Source organism: Sceloporus occidentalis, unplaced genomic scaffold, assembly GCF_023333645.1.
Source record: "Sceloporus occidentalis isolate IW3139 unplaced genomic scaffold, rSceOcc1.0.p SCAF_10, whole genome shotgun sequence".
In the NCBI taxonomy this organism is placed as follows: domain Eukaryota; kingdom Metazoa; phylum Chordata; class Lepidosauria; order Squamata; family Phrynosomatidae; genus Sceloporus; species Sceloporus occidentalis.
Window position 1 is genome coordinate 31,131,156 of NW_028316990.1, and position 13,099 is coordinate 31,144,254.

General features: G+C 45.4%; 1 protein-coding gene across 1 annotated transcript in view; it reads right to left on the reverse strand.

Moving 5' to 3' along the window:
* Window positions 1-1,571: 1,571 nt before the first annotated feature.
* LOC149306336 (cytoplasmic phosphatidylinositol transfer protein 1-like) overlaps window positions 1,572-13,099 on the reverse strand; it is a 47,743-nt gene continuing 36,215 nt past the window's right edge. The window contains exons 8-11 of the mRNA XM_089539645.1: window positions 12,741-12,836; window positions 12,394-12,549; window positions 11,396-11,459; window positions 1,572-5,347 (exon numbers count right to left, since the gene is read on the reverse strand). Coding sequence (XP_089395771.1) covers window positions 5,082-5,347; window positions 11,396-11,459; window positions 12,394-12,549; window positions 12,741-12,836 — 582 coding nt within the window. The 3' untranslated portion in view covers window positions 1,572-5,081. The remainder of the gene's footprint in view (window positions 5,348-11,395; window positions 11,460-12,393; window positions 12,550-12,740; window positions 12,837-13,099) is intronic.

Sequence of the window (13,099 nt, forward strand, 5' to 3'; positions counted from 1 at the left end):
TCATTATATTCAATGCGGTTTTACCGTTTCTGCCGTTGCGGATTATGTTGCTCCATTGTGTAGCTCCTTTTTCCTTTTCAAAACGTGTGAGCTGTGGACAAAAGCAGTTTAGTGTAATATAATAGAGGCATTTGTAATTAATTCCTGTACCATTTGCGTCTCACTTTTGTAAAATGGCAGTGTACCTTGTTTTAATGGTTTTAACCATTTGTTTCTAAAATCAAAGTATGGAACACGTAGCTTTCTTTTCTCTCCTAGAGAAAGTAAGGTTTTCTTTTCTTTCTCTATATGCAACTGTATTATAAACTATATACTTTCAGAATTATGGAATAGTAACCAGTCATGGTTTTTTGTTCTGGAGGCAAACCACCAAATCCATGCCCTCCAACTGTCCTGATTTGGCAGGAACCGTTCCAATTAATCCTCTGCCGTCCTACTTTTTCAGCTGCTTTTAAAATGTCCCAGTTTCTCTCTCCTCCTCCCACTTTCCTCCATTGTCTTCAGTGTTTTCCAATTGCTGCAAATTGACTTTATATTATTTTCCACTCAACTCATCAGTGGGAGATGAGAGGAAGGAATCTTGCCCTTTCCAGTAAGCACAGGCAAAATCAAACTGCTATGGCTTCTCCTATCTTGTGTAGTCTTCCTCATTAATAACCTTTGCCATCTTAATCACTCATATTGCTCAAACCCACATGTCCTGGACTTAATCCAAAAATGCTGAAGGGTATGCAAACCAGAGCTTGGAAATGTTACCTTTTTGGCTTGCAAATTCAACAATTTCCATAAAAATAGCACTTTCCTGAGCTCTGTGCCCAAGATATGCAGGACCCATCTGTCATGTACCTAGTCTCTCACAGTGTTAGAATTGAAAGGCATAGCTGTTAGTCTATATCTGTATGCAAAGGGGTATTGTAAAGAAAGAAATTGGGAGCATAAGCATTCATAGACTTCATTCTATTTTCTCAGATGCAAGAAATGTCCAGGAAGAGACCTTTATAAGCAGGCTATGTGAATAGAAATGCAAAACTAGTGAGTATAGTGATGGGTTGACCATCTAATGATGGCCATTGGGGGACAAAGGCAAAAGGAAAGATGTTATCTAAAGCCAAAGTGATAACCATAGGAATATTCCTGAACACTTTTACTCAGTTCATCTCTGCCATGTTGGATATGCTTCATAGGTTTGCTCTGATGGCAAACTGGGTGGGAGACGGTAGAGAAACACTCTGCCTCAAACTGTAGGGCGGAAAGGGAAGAGGTAAGCCTTGGTCCAGGCCTCGGAGGTAGAGAGGAACTGCTGGACCTCTTACCCTCTCCCTCCACCACTCCCTTCTCCTTCTGTGTCATGTCTTTTTAGATTGTAAGCCCGAGGGCAGGGAACCGTCTAACTAAAAAGATTGCATGTACAGCGCTGTGTAAATTTACAGCGCTTCATAAATAAAGGTTAATAATAATAATAATAATAATAATAATAAAAACCCATGGCCATTGGTAATGTCATGCAACCACAGAATGCCAAGCGCACAACCAGAACATTTCCAATGAGCAATTGCCTTTATTATTCTTTTTTTTTAAAAAAAATCCCCAACATATAGCATCATTGCTACACAGATCACAAATTATTTACACCAGATCTCCCCCCACCCACATCCCACCCTTTTTGCCCTGCCCATGAAATACAAGTAGCCCAGTGGCTCATGCGCTAGATCTGAACCGACTCCGGTTCATCTCACACACAGATTCCAGATGGTCTCAGGGGCCTCTCCATCTGGTTATGCAGTGACCGATGAAGCCTTGATCCTTGTAGCTTCAGCAGGCAAAGAGTGTGGCTAGTATACAAATAGAAAATTAAAACCTTGTGTTGCCGGAGGCTATTTCTTTCTGCCATCTGACTCAGTCTTTTCCTCTTCATCAGAGTCTCATTGGACCCCGAGCAGAAAAAACACCCAGGGAATGCTCCAAAGTGCTTTCGACCTTGATAGACACTGAGCATTTCCAAAGGAGAGCATCTTCCTAGTACATGGCTGTGCTCTGGTGTCCTTCTGATGAAGATGCTTCTCTGCTTGGCCTCAGCTATGCTCATCTCAAGGCAAGCCCAGCAGTTTCTGTGCTTTTTTAAGATGCAAACTATAGCCGCTGGTAAGGGAGCAGCAGAGGAACAACCAGTCACAAAACCAACTTGATTGCAAAGAGAAGTGAGGGATCAACACTGATCTGAAGGGAGAGATGGCAGAAAATGTCCTGCACAACAAAAACAGTGCAAATCCAAACTGTGCTTGTACAAACTGGGTCCGAGAGAGACCACATTAAGACTCAAGAAGAGGCTGATGACTAAAGGAGTCTAGGACATCACCCCACTGTTCCTGGTAGGGGATGCATTTCTGGTTTTTCACAAGGCAAATTGGATGCTGGTGATGGCAACAAAGCTGGCCACCAGGCAAGCGGGTTTGCTCTGGCCCCTGGCGATGGGCCCGGGTGGCATCAATGCTCCCACCCCCTACAAGGCAGTGCCTCTGTGGATCACTGTTGCAACGGTAGGATGGCCCTCATTCCAAAGGCACAGAGGGAGAACAAAGGAGAAGAAAGCCAGAAGGGTAAACTGGTGGAAAGGACAGGCCTTCAAGGTGTTGGCAAAGCAGACCCTAAACCCAGAAGGACCACATTCATTAAATTGCTGAGCCTTGAGGATGCTCATCCACTTGATAGTGGCTAGCTAGCCTTGACTCACAAAGCTGGGGGACTGGGGCTACTAAAGGCTGAACGGCAGCCAGGGCTGGGGACAAGCCCTCTTGTGTAGTCCATCTAACCTAGGATTGGGGATGGTGTGATTCTTCAGATGTGGTCAAGGGCTCTAGCCACCTAGCCAATGATGAAGAATGCTGGGAGTTGCAATTTGGAAAACTTAGGAGGGCCATACCAGTCCTACCCCTGGCTCAGTATTTTCTATACTGACTGGTCTCAGCCCTTCGGGGTTTGAGACAGGGGTCTTTACCCATCTGACTGTCTGACTCAAAGTTGCCAGGGACCAAATCCAATCCCCCCTCCCCCCCAAAAATCACCCCATTGGATCAATAACTTCAGGGCTATTCCTTTAGCTGAGGATACTGTCGGCTGATACTGATGCAAAGCAGACAAATGGCTCAGTTCAAGGATTGCACAGAGCTCAGAAAAGTTACTGTTTTGGGTTGTTGTTGTGTGCCTTGAAATTGTTTCTGACTTATGGCAACCCTAAGGTGACCCTGTCAATGGGTTTTCTTGGCATGATTTGTTCAGAGGAGGTTTACCATTGCTTTCCCCTGAGGCTGACAGCAAGGTCACCCAGTGAGTTTTTATGCTCAAATGGGGACTTGAACTCTAGTCCCGCACTCAAACCACTGACATCCCCCAGCCATCATGATCACTGGCCATGGATTCTGGGAGGCATTGTCCAGTAAAAGCAACTTTTCTAAGCTTAAGGGTGCATCTGCTGGAAATAGCCAGATGGCACATTACTGAGTCCGATAGGTCAGTATAAAAAGCACAAAGAAAAACAATAGGCGGGGTGGCGGGCAACCTCTGGCTTTCTAGCTTTGTTGGACTGTAACTCTCATCAGTTATGGCTAGCAAAGCCAACGGTGAAGGATTATGGGAGCTGCAGTGTAACTCCTGGAGGACCACATGCCCCTCTCCCCTGGGCAAAGGGGAACACTTCTACAGACTTAATTCAGTTAAAAAAACAACACCAAAATTGGTGTAACAGTCTTAGCAAATAGGTTCTTCAAATCAATATGGATCCCAGTATATTTACATCCCCCTCCCCAGCAGAACAGACAACAGCAATGGTGACAGCAGCATCCATAGATATAGCGGCCCTGTGTTGCAAACCTCTATACACCCATCAAAGAATTCTGGGAATTGTAGTTTAATGTTCTTCTTGTTGTTGTATGCCTTCAAGTCATTTCCAGCTTATGGCAACCCTAAGGCCATGGCAAACCTCTGAACAAACCGTGCCAAGAAAATCCCATGATAGGTTCGCATTAGGGTCACCATAAATTAGAAATGATTTGAAGGCACACAAAAGCAGCAAAAAGGTGCCATAACAGGGTTTGGGGGGCTGAGAGTGTATGACTTGCCGAAGCTCATCCAATGGGTCTCCATGGCCGAGTGGCGAATTGAACCCTTGTCTCCAGGATTGTATTCCAACATTCAAACCACTATGCCATGATGACACTAGTTTATTATAGGGAATTTCCTGCTAAGATGTACCCTCTTCACAAAACTAACATTCCCAGAATCCTGCAAAGAAAGGGAGCAATATAAAATTGGTTTATGATAGCAGAGTGGTCAAATCTCCTCTATAGTAAAAGGTAGGACAAAGCCACCCATGCAATGGACAGGGGAGGCTAGCAGATGACAATGCAATCCCACCTCCCACTCCATGACAACGTCAAGGCAGCCAAAATGGAGCAGAGGATTTCTCACAATGTTTTTCTGAGCAGGTGTAACTCAAAGAGGGAAGAAGTTGGCTGCAATGTGAGCGGTGCCATCACAAATGCCCCCCATTCAAGCAAACGAGAGGGACTCAAATGTCCTGAAATGTTTTGAGGGATACCTTCAGCAATTGGGGACATCTCACAAAGGAATACAATGGGTCCTTGGTTTTTGCTGGGTTTGGTTCAGGGCCCTCCATGGATAGCAAAATCCATGGATGCTCAAGTCCCATTAAATACAACAGCAGAGTCAAACAGTTTCCCTTCTATAAAATGGCAAAATTAAAGTTTGCGTTTGCTTTTTGGATTTTTTAAAAAATATCTTCAAGCCAGGGATGGCTGAATCTGTGGATAAAGAATCTGTGGATAAAGAATCCGTGGATAAAGCAGTCCGATTGTATTTTTCTTTGTTTTTTTGTTCACAAATCTGAGGAAAAGATGTTCTGGCTGCAGGCTTTCTTCCTGTCCGGCAGATGTCCATTGGGATCGAAAAGAACATTTACAAAAATTACTTTCGAAATTTGACGCAAGCCAGGCACGTGCCCGTCTGTGGCAAGGAATGGGAGAGAAAGAAGACTCGAAGGGAGACCCCGAAGGGTTGGCCTGCCGTCACTCTGCGTTGGCGCGCTCCCTCAGCACTGGCAGAGAGAGCATTTCGGGAGCGGATTTCTTTCGCGGCCGGTCCTTGGGCACGCTGAGGAAGTCTGGCGCTTCGCCGCTGAGAGGCGTGGAGGGAGCGCTGGAAGGAGCGCTATGGGTGTTGGGCAGCAGGCCCACTTCATGGATGGCAATGTTGGGCGTCACTACACCCACAATCTCGTTGGTGGCTTCCTGCGTCTCCTTCTCGTACAGGCGCACTTCGTCCATCGTCATCCCTGCAGGAAGCAAGCAAAAGGAGGATTTTTAAACATCCCATACTTGAGGAACGTTAACTAGGGGCTGCTCTCCCATAGTAGGCCCACATCTTTCCTGAAGTGCTGGCACGGTGGAAAGACGGGTGGCTGCTGAGGTTATGTTCCCTTCTATCTACCCCACACTCAGTCCTGAGGCCCAATGTGGTACATTGGTTGAGTACATCCATTTTTAAAAGGGAGAATCAGGTTCGAATACTTCCCTTGCAACCTCAAAGCTTTGATAAGCTAATTTTGGGAGGGAAGAGGGTTCAATACAAGTCCAGAATGTCCATAACGTTTGGAGTATTTGGGGAGTTGTAGTATTCCACAGCATGGCATAGTGGTTTGAATATTGGACTATGACTCAGGAGACCAGGGTTGGATTCCCTGCTCAGCCATGTAAACCCACTAGGTGACCTTGGGCAGTTTGCACACTCTCAGCCTCAAAGAATGGCAATGGCAAACTTCCTCTGAACAAACTTGCCAAGAAAACCCCATGATAGGTTCACCTAAGGGCCGGCATAAGTTGGAAATGACTTGAAGGCACCCAGCAGCAACAGCAAGTATCCCACAAGTAACTTGTCCAAGCTCAGTTGTTCCCCACTCATGCATCTTAGTGCTGTGTTGGAGCAAGTCACCTTCTCTTTATCTTATATTGAGTTGGGTATGACTAGTACAACACAGTCTGTGACGAAGGGACAACAATCGGCACCAAGAAGAAATGGCACCCTGGAGTGTCCCACCTGGCCATGCGATGGTTTCAGGACTGGCCCTAAAGTTAGGTGGCAGATTTGGGATGTCACGAAGGAAAACCATTTTGAAGTTGAAGGCTTTCATGGCTGGCATCCATAATTTTATGTGGGTTTTTCGGGTTATGCGACCATGTTCTAGAAATAGACGGTGTACAGAAGTTCCAAAGCCCATTCTTTGGTATCTCCAAGTAGTTCTGGAAAAGACCCCTCTTAAAAATCCTAAAGAGCTCCTACCAGTCAGTGTTGACTGTGCTGAGCTAGAACCAGTGGCTCCCAAACTTTCATTCTCTGGAACGGGTGCAAAAAAGCCCCCCATAGCTGTGTCCAAAGGAAGGAGAAGCCTTGGCAGAAGTAGGGTTTTGGGTAAGGTGGGGCAGAAGCCACAGATCTGAGATTTCAGGAAATGTAATGAAAGCAACCCCCCCAAACCAGAACGTACATACAAAACAGGAGTCCTGGGCAGGGCTGGGCAGGTGGGGTGTGTTAGGGCTCCTGGCCGTTGAAGTTTTTGTTTGTGGCCACGTGCATCTGAGTCTCGAAGGCACGAACCTCCTCCAGGGACATGTCTGTAACACGCAGAGCTTGGTTAAGCACACAAAGGCAGGAAAGAGGAGCTGCCCAAAGGCTGCCAATGAGCAAGAAAGGGCTGGTGGGTGGAATTCAGCCCAGGTGAAAATGGTGAGGGGTGCCCAAAGGGACTGGCAAGGACAACAGAGCCAGTCATCTGTCATTTCTAGTAGGGAGGTATGTGTCCCTTTTGTGTCTGGAAAAACTCTGCACCCCTAAAACAGTAAGATCAGCATGTCCATTGTTTCCTTGAGGGTTATCACAGGGTGGGAAGAGAGGAACAGAGCATTTGAAAATGACTTTTAGACTACAGATCCCAGCTGTAGTCCAAAAGCCACTTTCCCCAGCTTTGGGCAAGGCCTTCTCAACAATGGCACCGAAACAGCAGAATCCTCCTTTTGCGAGGCTCACCTCCTCCACTTCTCTAATGACTTGGCATGACAAGGCTGCCTTCTTCCAGCAATGGAGAAGTCACCTTGGCTTCTCCCACATTGCAGGATTAATGCATCGCTTTAACTGTCATGGCTCCATCCTATGGAATCCTAGAATTTGGAGCTTGTTGTTAAAAATAACACCTTTTGAAAAATAACCTTCCAAGCTCTGTTCCTCTGCATTGTGTACATTTGCAAGGGTGATTTCTTCCTACAGGTTCCCAGCAATGTGGAGAAAGTCTCCTTTTGGGGAAGTGAGTAGAGAAAGAGCAAGTGTATTAAGAGTTGTCCCCAACAAGGAAGGCATAGAAATGTGAGAAAGCTGAGAGCAGTTTCAGCAGGTAGTGATGGGGCGATTAGTATCATTACACAAGAAAAAGGGGGAAGAAAAATCTAAACGGGATTGGCATGGTGCAGCCCAATGGGCCATATGGCCCCAAGACATCTCTTTTGTGGCCCTCAAAGCTTCCTAGCCCCACTATTTTTTTTAAGGCAATGCTTGTATCAAAACTACACAAAAGCCCCCCAAACACACAAAACACACACCCCGACTCCACAAGCACCCCAGAGTCCTATAACAACCAAAGTAGAGAGATCTTGTAGCACCTTTGAGATTAACTGAAGGAAAGAAGTTGGCAGCATGAGCTTTCCTAGACTTGTCTACTTCCTCAGATGCTACAAGATCTCGCTACATACTGACTCTCTAGACTAACAGTGCTATATCCTTGAGTTTCAAAATACCCGTTTTCCTCTACCGTCTATTTCAAAATGGTGATAAGAAGCACCCATTGGCATTGCTAGAGGCTATAATCCAAGAGGGATACATGGAAGACAGCATCACAGTCTGATGCAGTAGTAGTCTATAGCTACTTAGGGCTTCCACAACTTTACCCTCCGTTGCAAAGCTGCTTTTGTGGTTATATCTCAAATTCCATTTCTTCATATTTTGCCTTTCTACTGGATCATTAATTTCTACCAGGGGACGGTGAAGCCAAGCACATTTGTGGACTGGCACCTTGAAGGAAATTTTACAAAGCACGATCCCCAGATGTGCTAAGTTTTTCACTATTGGTCAGACGTGTGACAGTTGTCCTTATGCAAAGGCCACTGACAACACAGCGGCTCCAATTTTGGGGCCTGAATGAGAAGCACATGAGTTTAAGTGGAGCTCCCCTACAGTATTTACAAATTCACATTTCAAGAGTGTGAGGGATAGATAGATCTACTTGTCCTGCAACAGTTTCCTCCAAGAAAAGCTGCTCTAACTATCAGCATTGATGCTCTCACTCTTTTCTGATCCAGGGATCTGATGCTGGGCATCACTCGTGCCAGTCATGTGCCACTTTGTTGTTTTGCTGTTGTGTGCCTTCAAGTCATTTCCAACTTATGGTGACCCTAAGACAAACCTATCATGGGGTTTTCTTGCCAAGTTGCTTCAGAGGGGGTTTGCCATTGCCATCCTCTGAGGCTGAGATAGTGTGACATGCCCAGTGGGTTTACATGGCTGAGCTGGGATCGAATCCTAGTCTGCCACTGCAAGGCCCTTATTAAAAACTAGTTTCAAATTAACTGGCTCCAGGATGGATAGCTGCTGGGGACCCAGTATGAAAGCTTGCTTGTTCACACGTCTTTTTTGCCAGAAGGGAGGCAGCTACATGCTGCCACACATTTCCTACAATGCCTTGAGGTTGCACAACCTCCGAGACAGTTGTTCTCAACCTTTGGTCCTAGTACTACTGGTCCTCCAGTAGTAGGCTAGTAGTAATACGCAAAAACAAATAAAGAAGGGGAATTGGTTGAGTATAAACTCCATGAAAGAACAGACTCAGGAAAAGCAGGAGACAAAAACTACATACAAAGAATGGGGATTTGGAGGGGGAGTTAGCAGTGTTAGAAAAGGAAGCTAGGACATCTTACTCCAAAAGCGAGGGAAAGGGGAGGAAGAGTTACGTTCTGCTATCTCAATATCAGAGCTGGGTAATACCTTTACTAGGGCTGATTGCAATATATCTATATCTAGATATCTATATAGGTATACACTTTTGAGTTCTCCAGATCTTTTCATCAGGCTACATGGTAGAAAGGAAGAAACAAATAATCACAAGAAAGTCCGTCGGGATATTGTGGTCATTAGCTAAGCAACTAGCCTAAGGAGTTTATCACACAAAGGAGATTGGGAGCTTAAAGCCTGAACATCCCGCAAAAACCGTGTAATTACGTGAAACCATTTCGCACGACGTCGCACAACACCCGCCATTAAACTGGTCACAAAGAAGCATTAACACACATTGTTTTACTTTGGAGATTTCAGTGACAATCCGATATAACTTTATTTGTGTGATTGCATGTGATAATCATTCGCGCAATTACTCGCCATTTTCGCTTTATTTGCAGGATGCTTTAAGTGCACCTTAATCTCTCTTTAATGCCGAAATTAGCCCCGGTGTGATAAACTCCTTGGTCTGTCGGCAAATGGAGTCAGGCAGAGTTAGGGTATGAAGGCTATCAGTCTGCACTTCCTGCTGCTTGGATTCACAGTCGATCACTTTCCATTTCTGAAGCCAAACAAGCCAGATTATGTCTATCAATAGCCTCACTTAGAGCTCCTAAGTCAGCTCAGCACAGAGGCACTTTTGTAAGACTTTGGCTGGTGACTAATAAGGGTTTTACCCAACTCTGATTTTGGTTTTCACCCATGGATAGCATGGCTGCTTCTGTAGTTTTTTGTTCTGGCTGATATCCACTTACCCTCGAGAAGGGCATCCTTAGAAGAACAGCAGATCTTAAGGAGCTAGGAAGGGCATTGTGGTTGGTGCCTTCCATGCCAATGGGGTGGTGGTGAATCCAGGCCTATGTCTAAACTGTAAAGGTGCTATTCAAGAGGCTGAAGCTATTTGGCTCTTGCACCTTGGAGAACCCCTTTAAAGTTCAGACTAAAACCCAACACAAATTCACCATCCCACTGACATGGAAGCAACTACCTGCTATTGGTTCGGAGTAACCAACCAGGGACCCAGAGCAATGCAGGGCCCCATATTCAGAGGACAGAGATATTTGATAGAAATGCCTGGCCAGGGATGGTTTTGTGGTCCATAAATCTGGAGAGAAGTGGAAAGATGATTGGATGCACAATTTTGTCCCTCTTCCACAACTCCTGAGTGAACACACACTCACTCCTATGAGACTCAAGTGCATATGCACAGCCAACTTGTACGCTGGGCGCGGCATGCTACAACCCTGTACCTGGGAAAGGATCCAATCCATTTTGTGAAAATGAATTACTCTTGGCTGGAATCCTAGATGCAATCGTTTATCAAAGTCGGTTTTTATATGAAATTATGCCTTTTATGGGAGGGCTGGATGCTTTGGAAGCCCTCTTGGTGATCTCTAAAATCAAAATGAGGGTTACAAACATGTAAGTGAGTAAACATTAAAAATAAATAGGATCCAGCTGTTGCAGAGCCAGGGGAAGCAGACTTAATTTCAAAACAGCTCCATTTGTATGAGAGGATTCCAATGGCCGAGAGTCAAGAAGGATGATCAACAGGGAATGTCTCCCACCCTCCACCACAATTTAAATTGTGAGTATTTGGTGAGATCAGTTGCCTTTCAACCGTCTCAATGCAGACTCATAATCAGATCAAGTCAAATGAGGAATAGTACATCCAATAACATCCAAACAATGATACTTTTGTTGGGTCAACCAAAATGCACAGTTACATGTTGCAAGCTTTCGAAGACATGCTGACTTCTTCAGGCAAAACAGAAGCCAGTGTGACTTCGAAAGCTTGCAACGTGATCTTGTGCATTTTGGTTGGCCACATGAAGGTATCATTGTTTGGATGCTACTGGATTTGCTATATGGCCAACACGACTACCACTAGATGTTTTAAGGAATAGTACAGTCGGCCCTCCGTATTGTTGGACTAGCCATCCGTGGACTGGAGCACCTATGGACGGTGCTACCCCATTGTAGTAAATGACATCCATGCTCACAGCCATGTGCACATAGGCATCTATTGATGGGACTTGAGGTCCTGCAGTTGTTGGTATCGGCAGAGGGAGTCCAGTACCGATCCCTCGGCATTATGGAGGGCCCACCATACTAAGGAAATGATCAGAGATCTGGGAGGCCAAGGAGAAGCAAAGGATGGAGGCAACTCAGGAAAAGGGTGTGTGGACATTAATGTGCTACACATTAATTCTCCCACTGTCCACCCAGGATATTTTATCCCTCTTTCCCTCCTGCCTATTGGGACCAAGCAAAGAGGTTCACTTACCACACCATTCGTCCACCCAGGCGAATGCTTGTCGGTGGCCTATCAGCAAGATGTCCCGAATGACCTGCAATCCAGAACTTTGGGTTTATATATATATATATATATATATATATATGTATAAAGAACTTTCCATTTCATTGTAAATTTGACAGAAGGAATGAGATTAAGCAAAATCGAAAGAGTGGGGAAAAACAAAATGAACAGATCCACCCATTCAGGTGAGCATTTCTCTCTTGCAAGTCTGGTTCTGAATTCTTGTCTATTTGATGTCTAAGATACTAAATTAGAGCTGTGGCTTCCTCCTCCTCCCAACATTTTAAAAAACAGAGCCTTGTTTTTAATAGCTACATGACAGGCTGGCGCAATGGGATTCACTTCACTTTGCCAAAGTTCATTTAACTGAATCTGGCACAATGTAGGCGGTTGAGAATTTCAGTTAAAAATCAAAAACTTAACTCTATGGCAGTGGTTCCCAACCTTTGGTCCTCCAGATATTTTGGACTTCAGCTCCCATAATTTATGACTACTGGCCAAGTTGGCCAAAGGCATCTGGGATCTGAGGTCCAAAAGTAATGGTGAACCAATGGTTGGGAACCACTGCCCTATAAGTAAACAGTAAACCCAGGCTTTGGAAGAGCTATGTTTTGCGGGGAAGTATAACTACCATAATCCAGCACTCAGCATAGCCACTGGCCATGCTAGCTGGTGCATTCTGGGAGTTGGGGTCCAAAAACGAACCTTTGCAAACTATCTGGAGATGCTGATAGCCCCATTCTCAGCATGCCACATCAGGAACAGAGGTAGCTGTTCCAACAGCAGTGACAAGGGCCCCATGTGTGCTGTGCATGTACTGGGCATTGCTTTGTTGCCTTCCCCTGCAGTGGGACAGATTCAGGTTGTTTCTTGAACTCAGAAATAGTCATGCCCATGCTCGCTACAATGGCCATTCCTACCATCCCTTCAAGACTCCAGGCCTTACCTAACTCCTTGCATCTCACCTTGTGGACAAATTGCTCCACCCGTGTCTGGAGGCCCCACACTTCAAACTTGACGGTCACCAACTTGTAGGAGCACATGATGGGCTTGGTGTTTTCCCGCCAGCCCTCCCGCAAGGGACCGCGGCCTGTCTTCACCGAACTGAAGTGCCGGAGATCCTGCCACCGAGGAGAAGAGGAAAAACAAGAGTTGATAACCAACATGTAAGTTGCATTGTTCTCTGTTTGCATTTTTATAGGGATTGTGTATTCTTAAGTCCAGAACAGGACTAAAACACAATAAAAAGAAAGGCCACACACAGGAAGATACGAAATACTAGATACTCCCGATACTAAAGCAAGATGTTTACCTCTATACTCCGGTAATAGCGCTCAGGGATTTCGTCGAAAGCAATGTCCAAGAACGTCACCTCATGGTCTCCCAAGATTTCTTCACCATGGAAGATCTGGGAAGGCAAGAGGTTGGGAAAGGAAAATGGATCAGGCCAGCAGAGAGGTCCAAAACACACTGCAGAAATAATCCATTTTAAGTGCCATGGCAATACTACGGGATGCAGGCACCTGTAGTTTTGTGAGAAATGATAGGGTTGCCATAAGTCGGAAATGACTTGAAGGCACACAGTAACATACACGTTACTTTGCATTAAATCAGTGATGTTGCGGATGCATTATTGCTCTTGAGGAGTTTGTGGTCAGTTCATACCTGTCC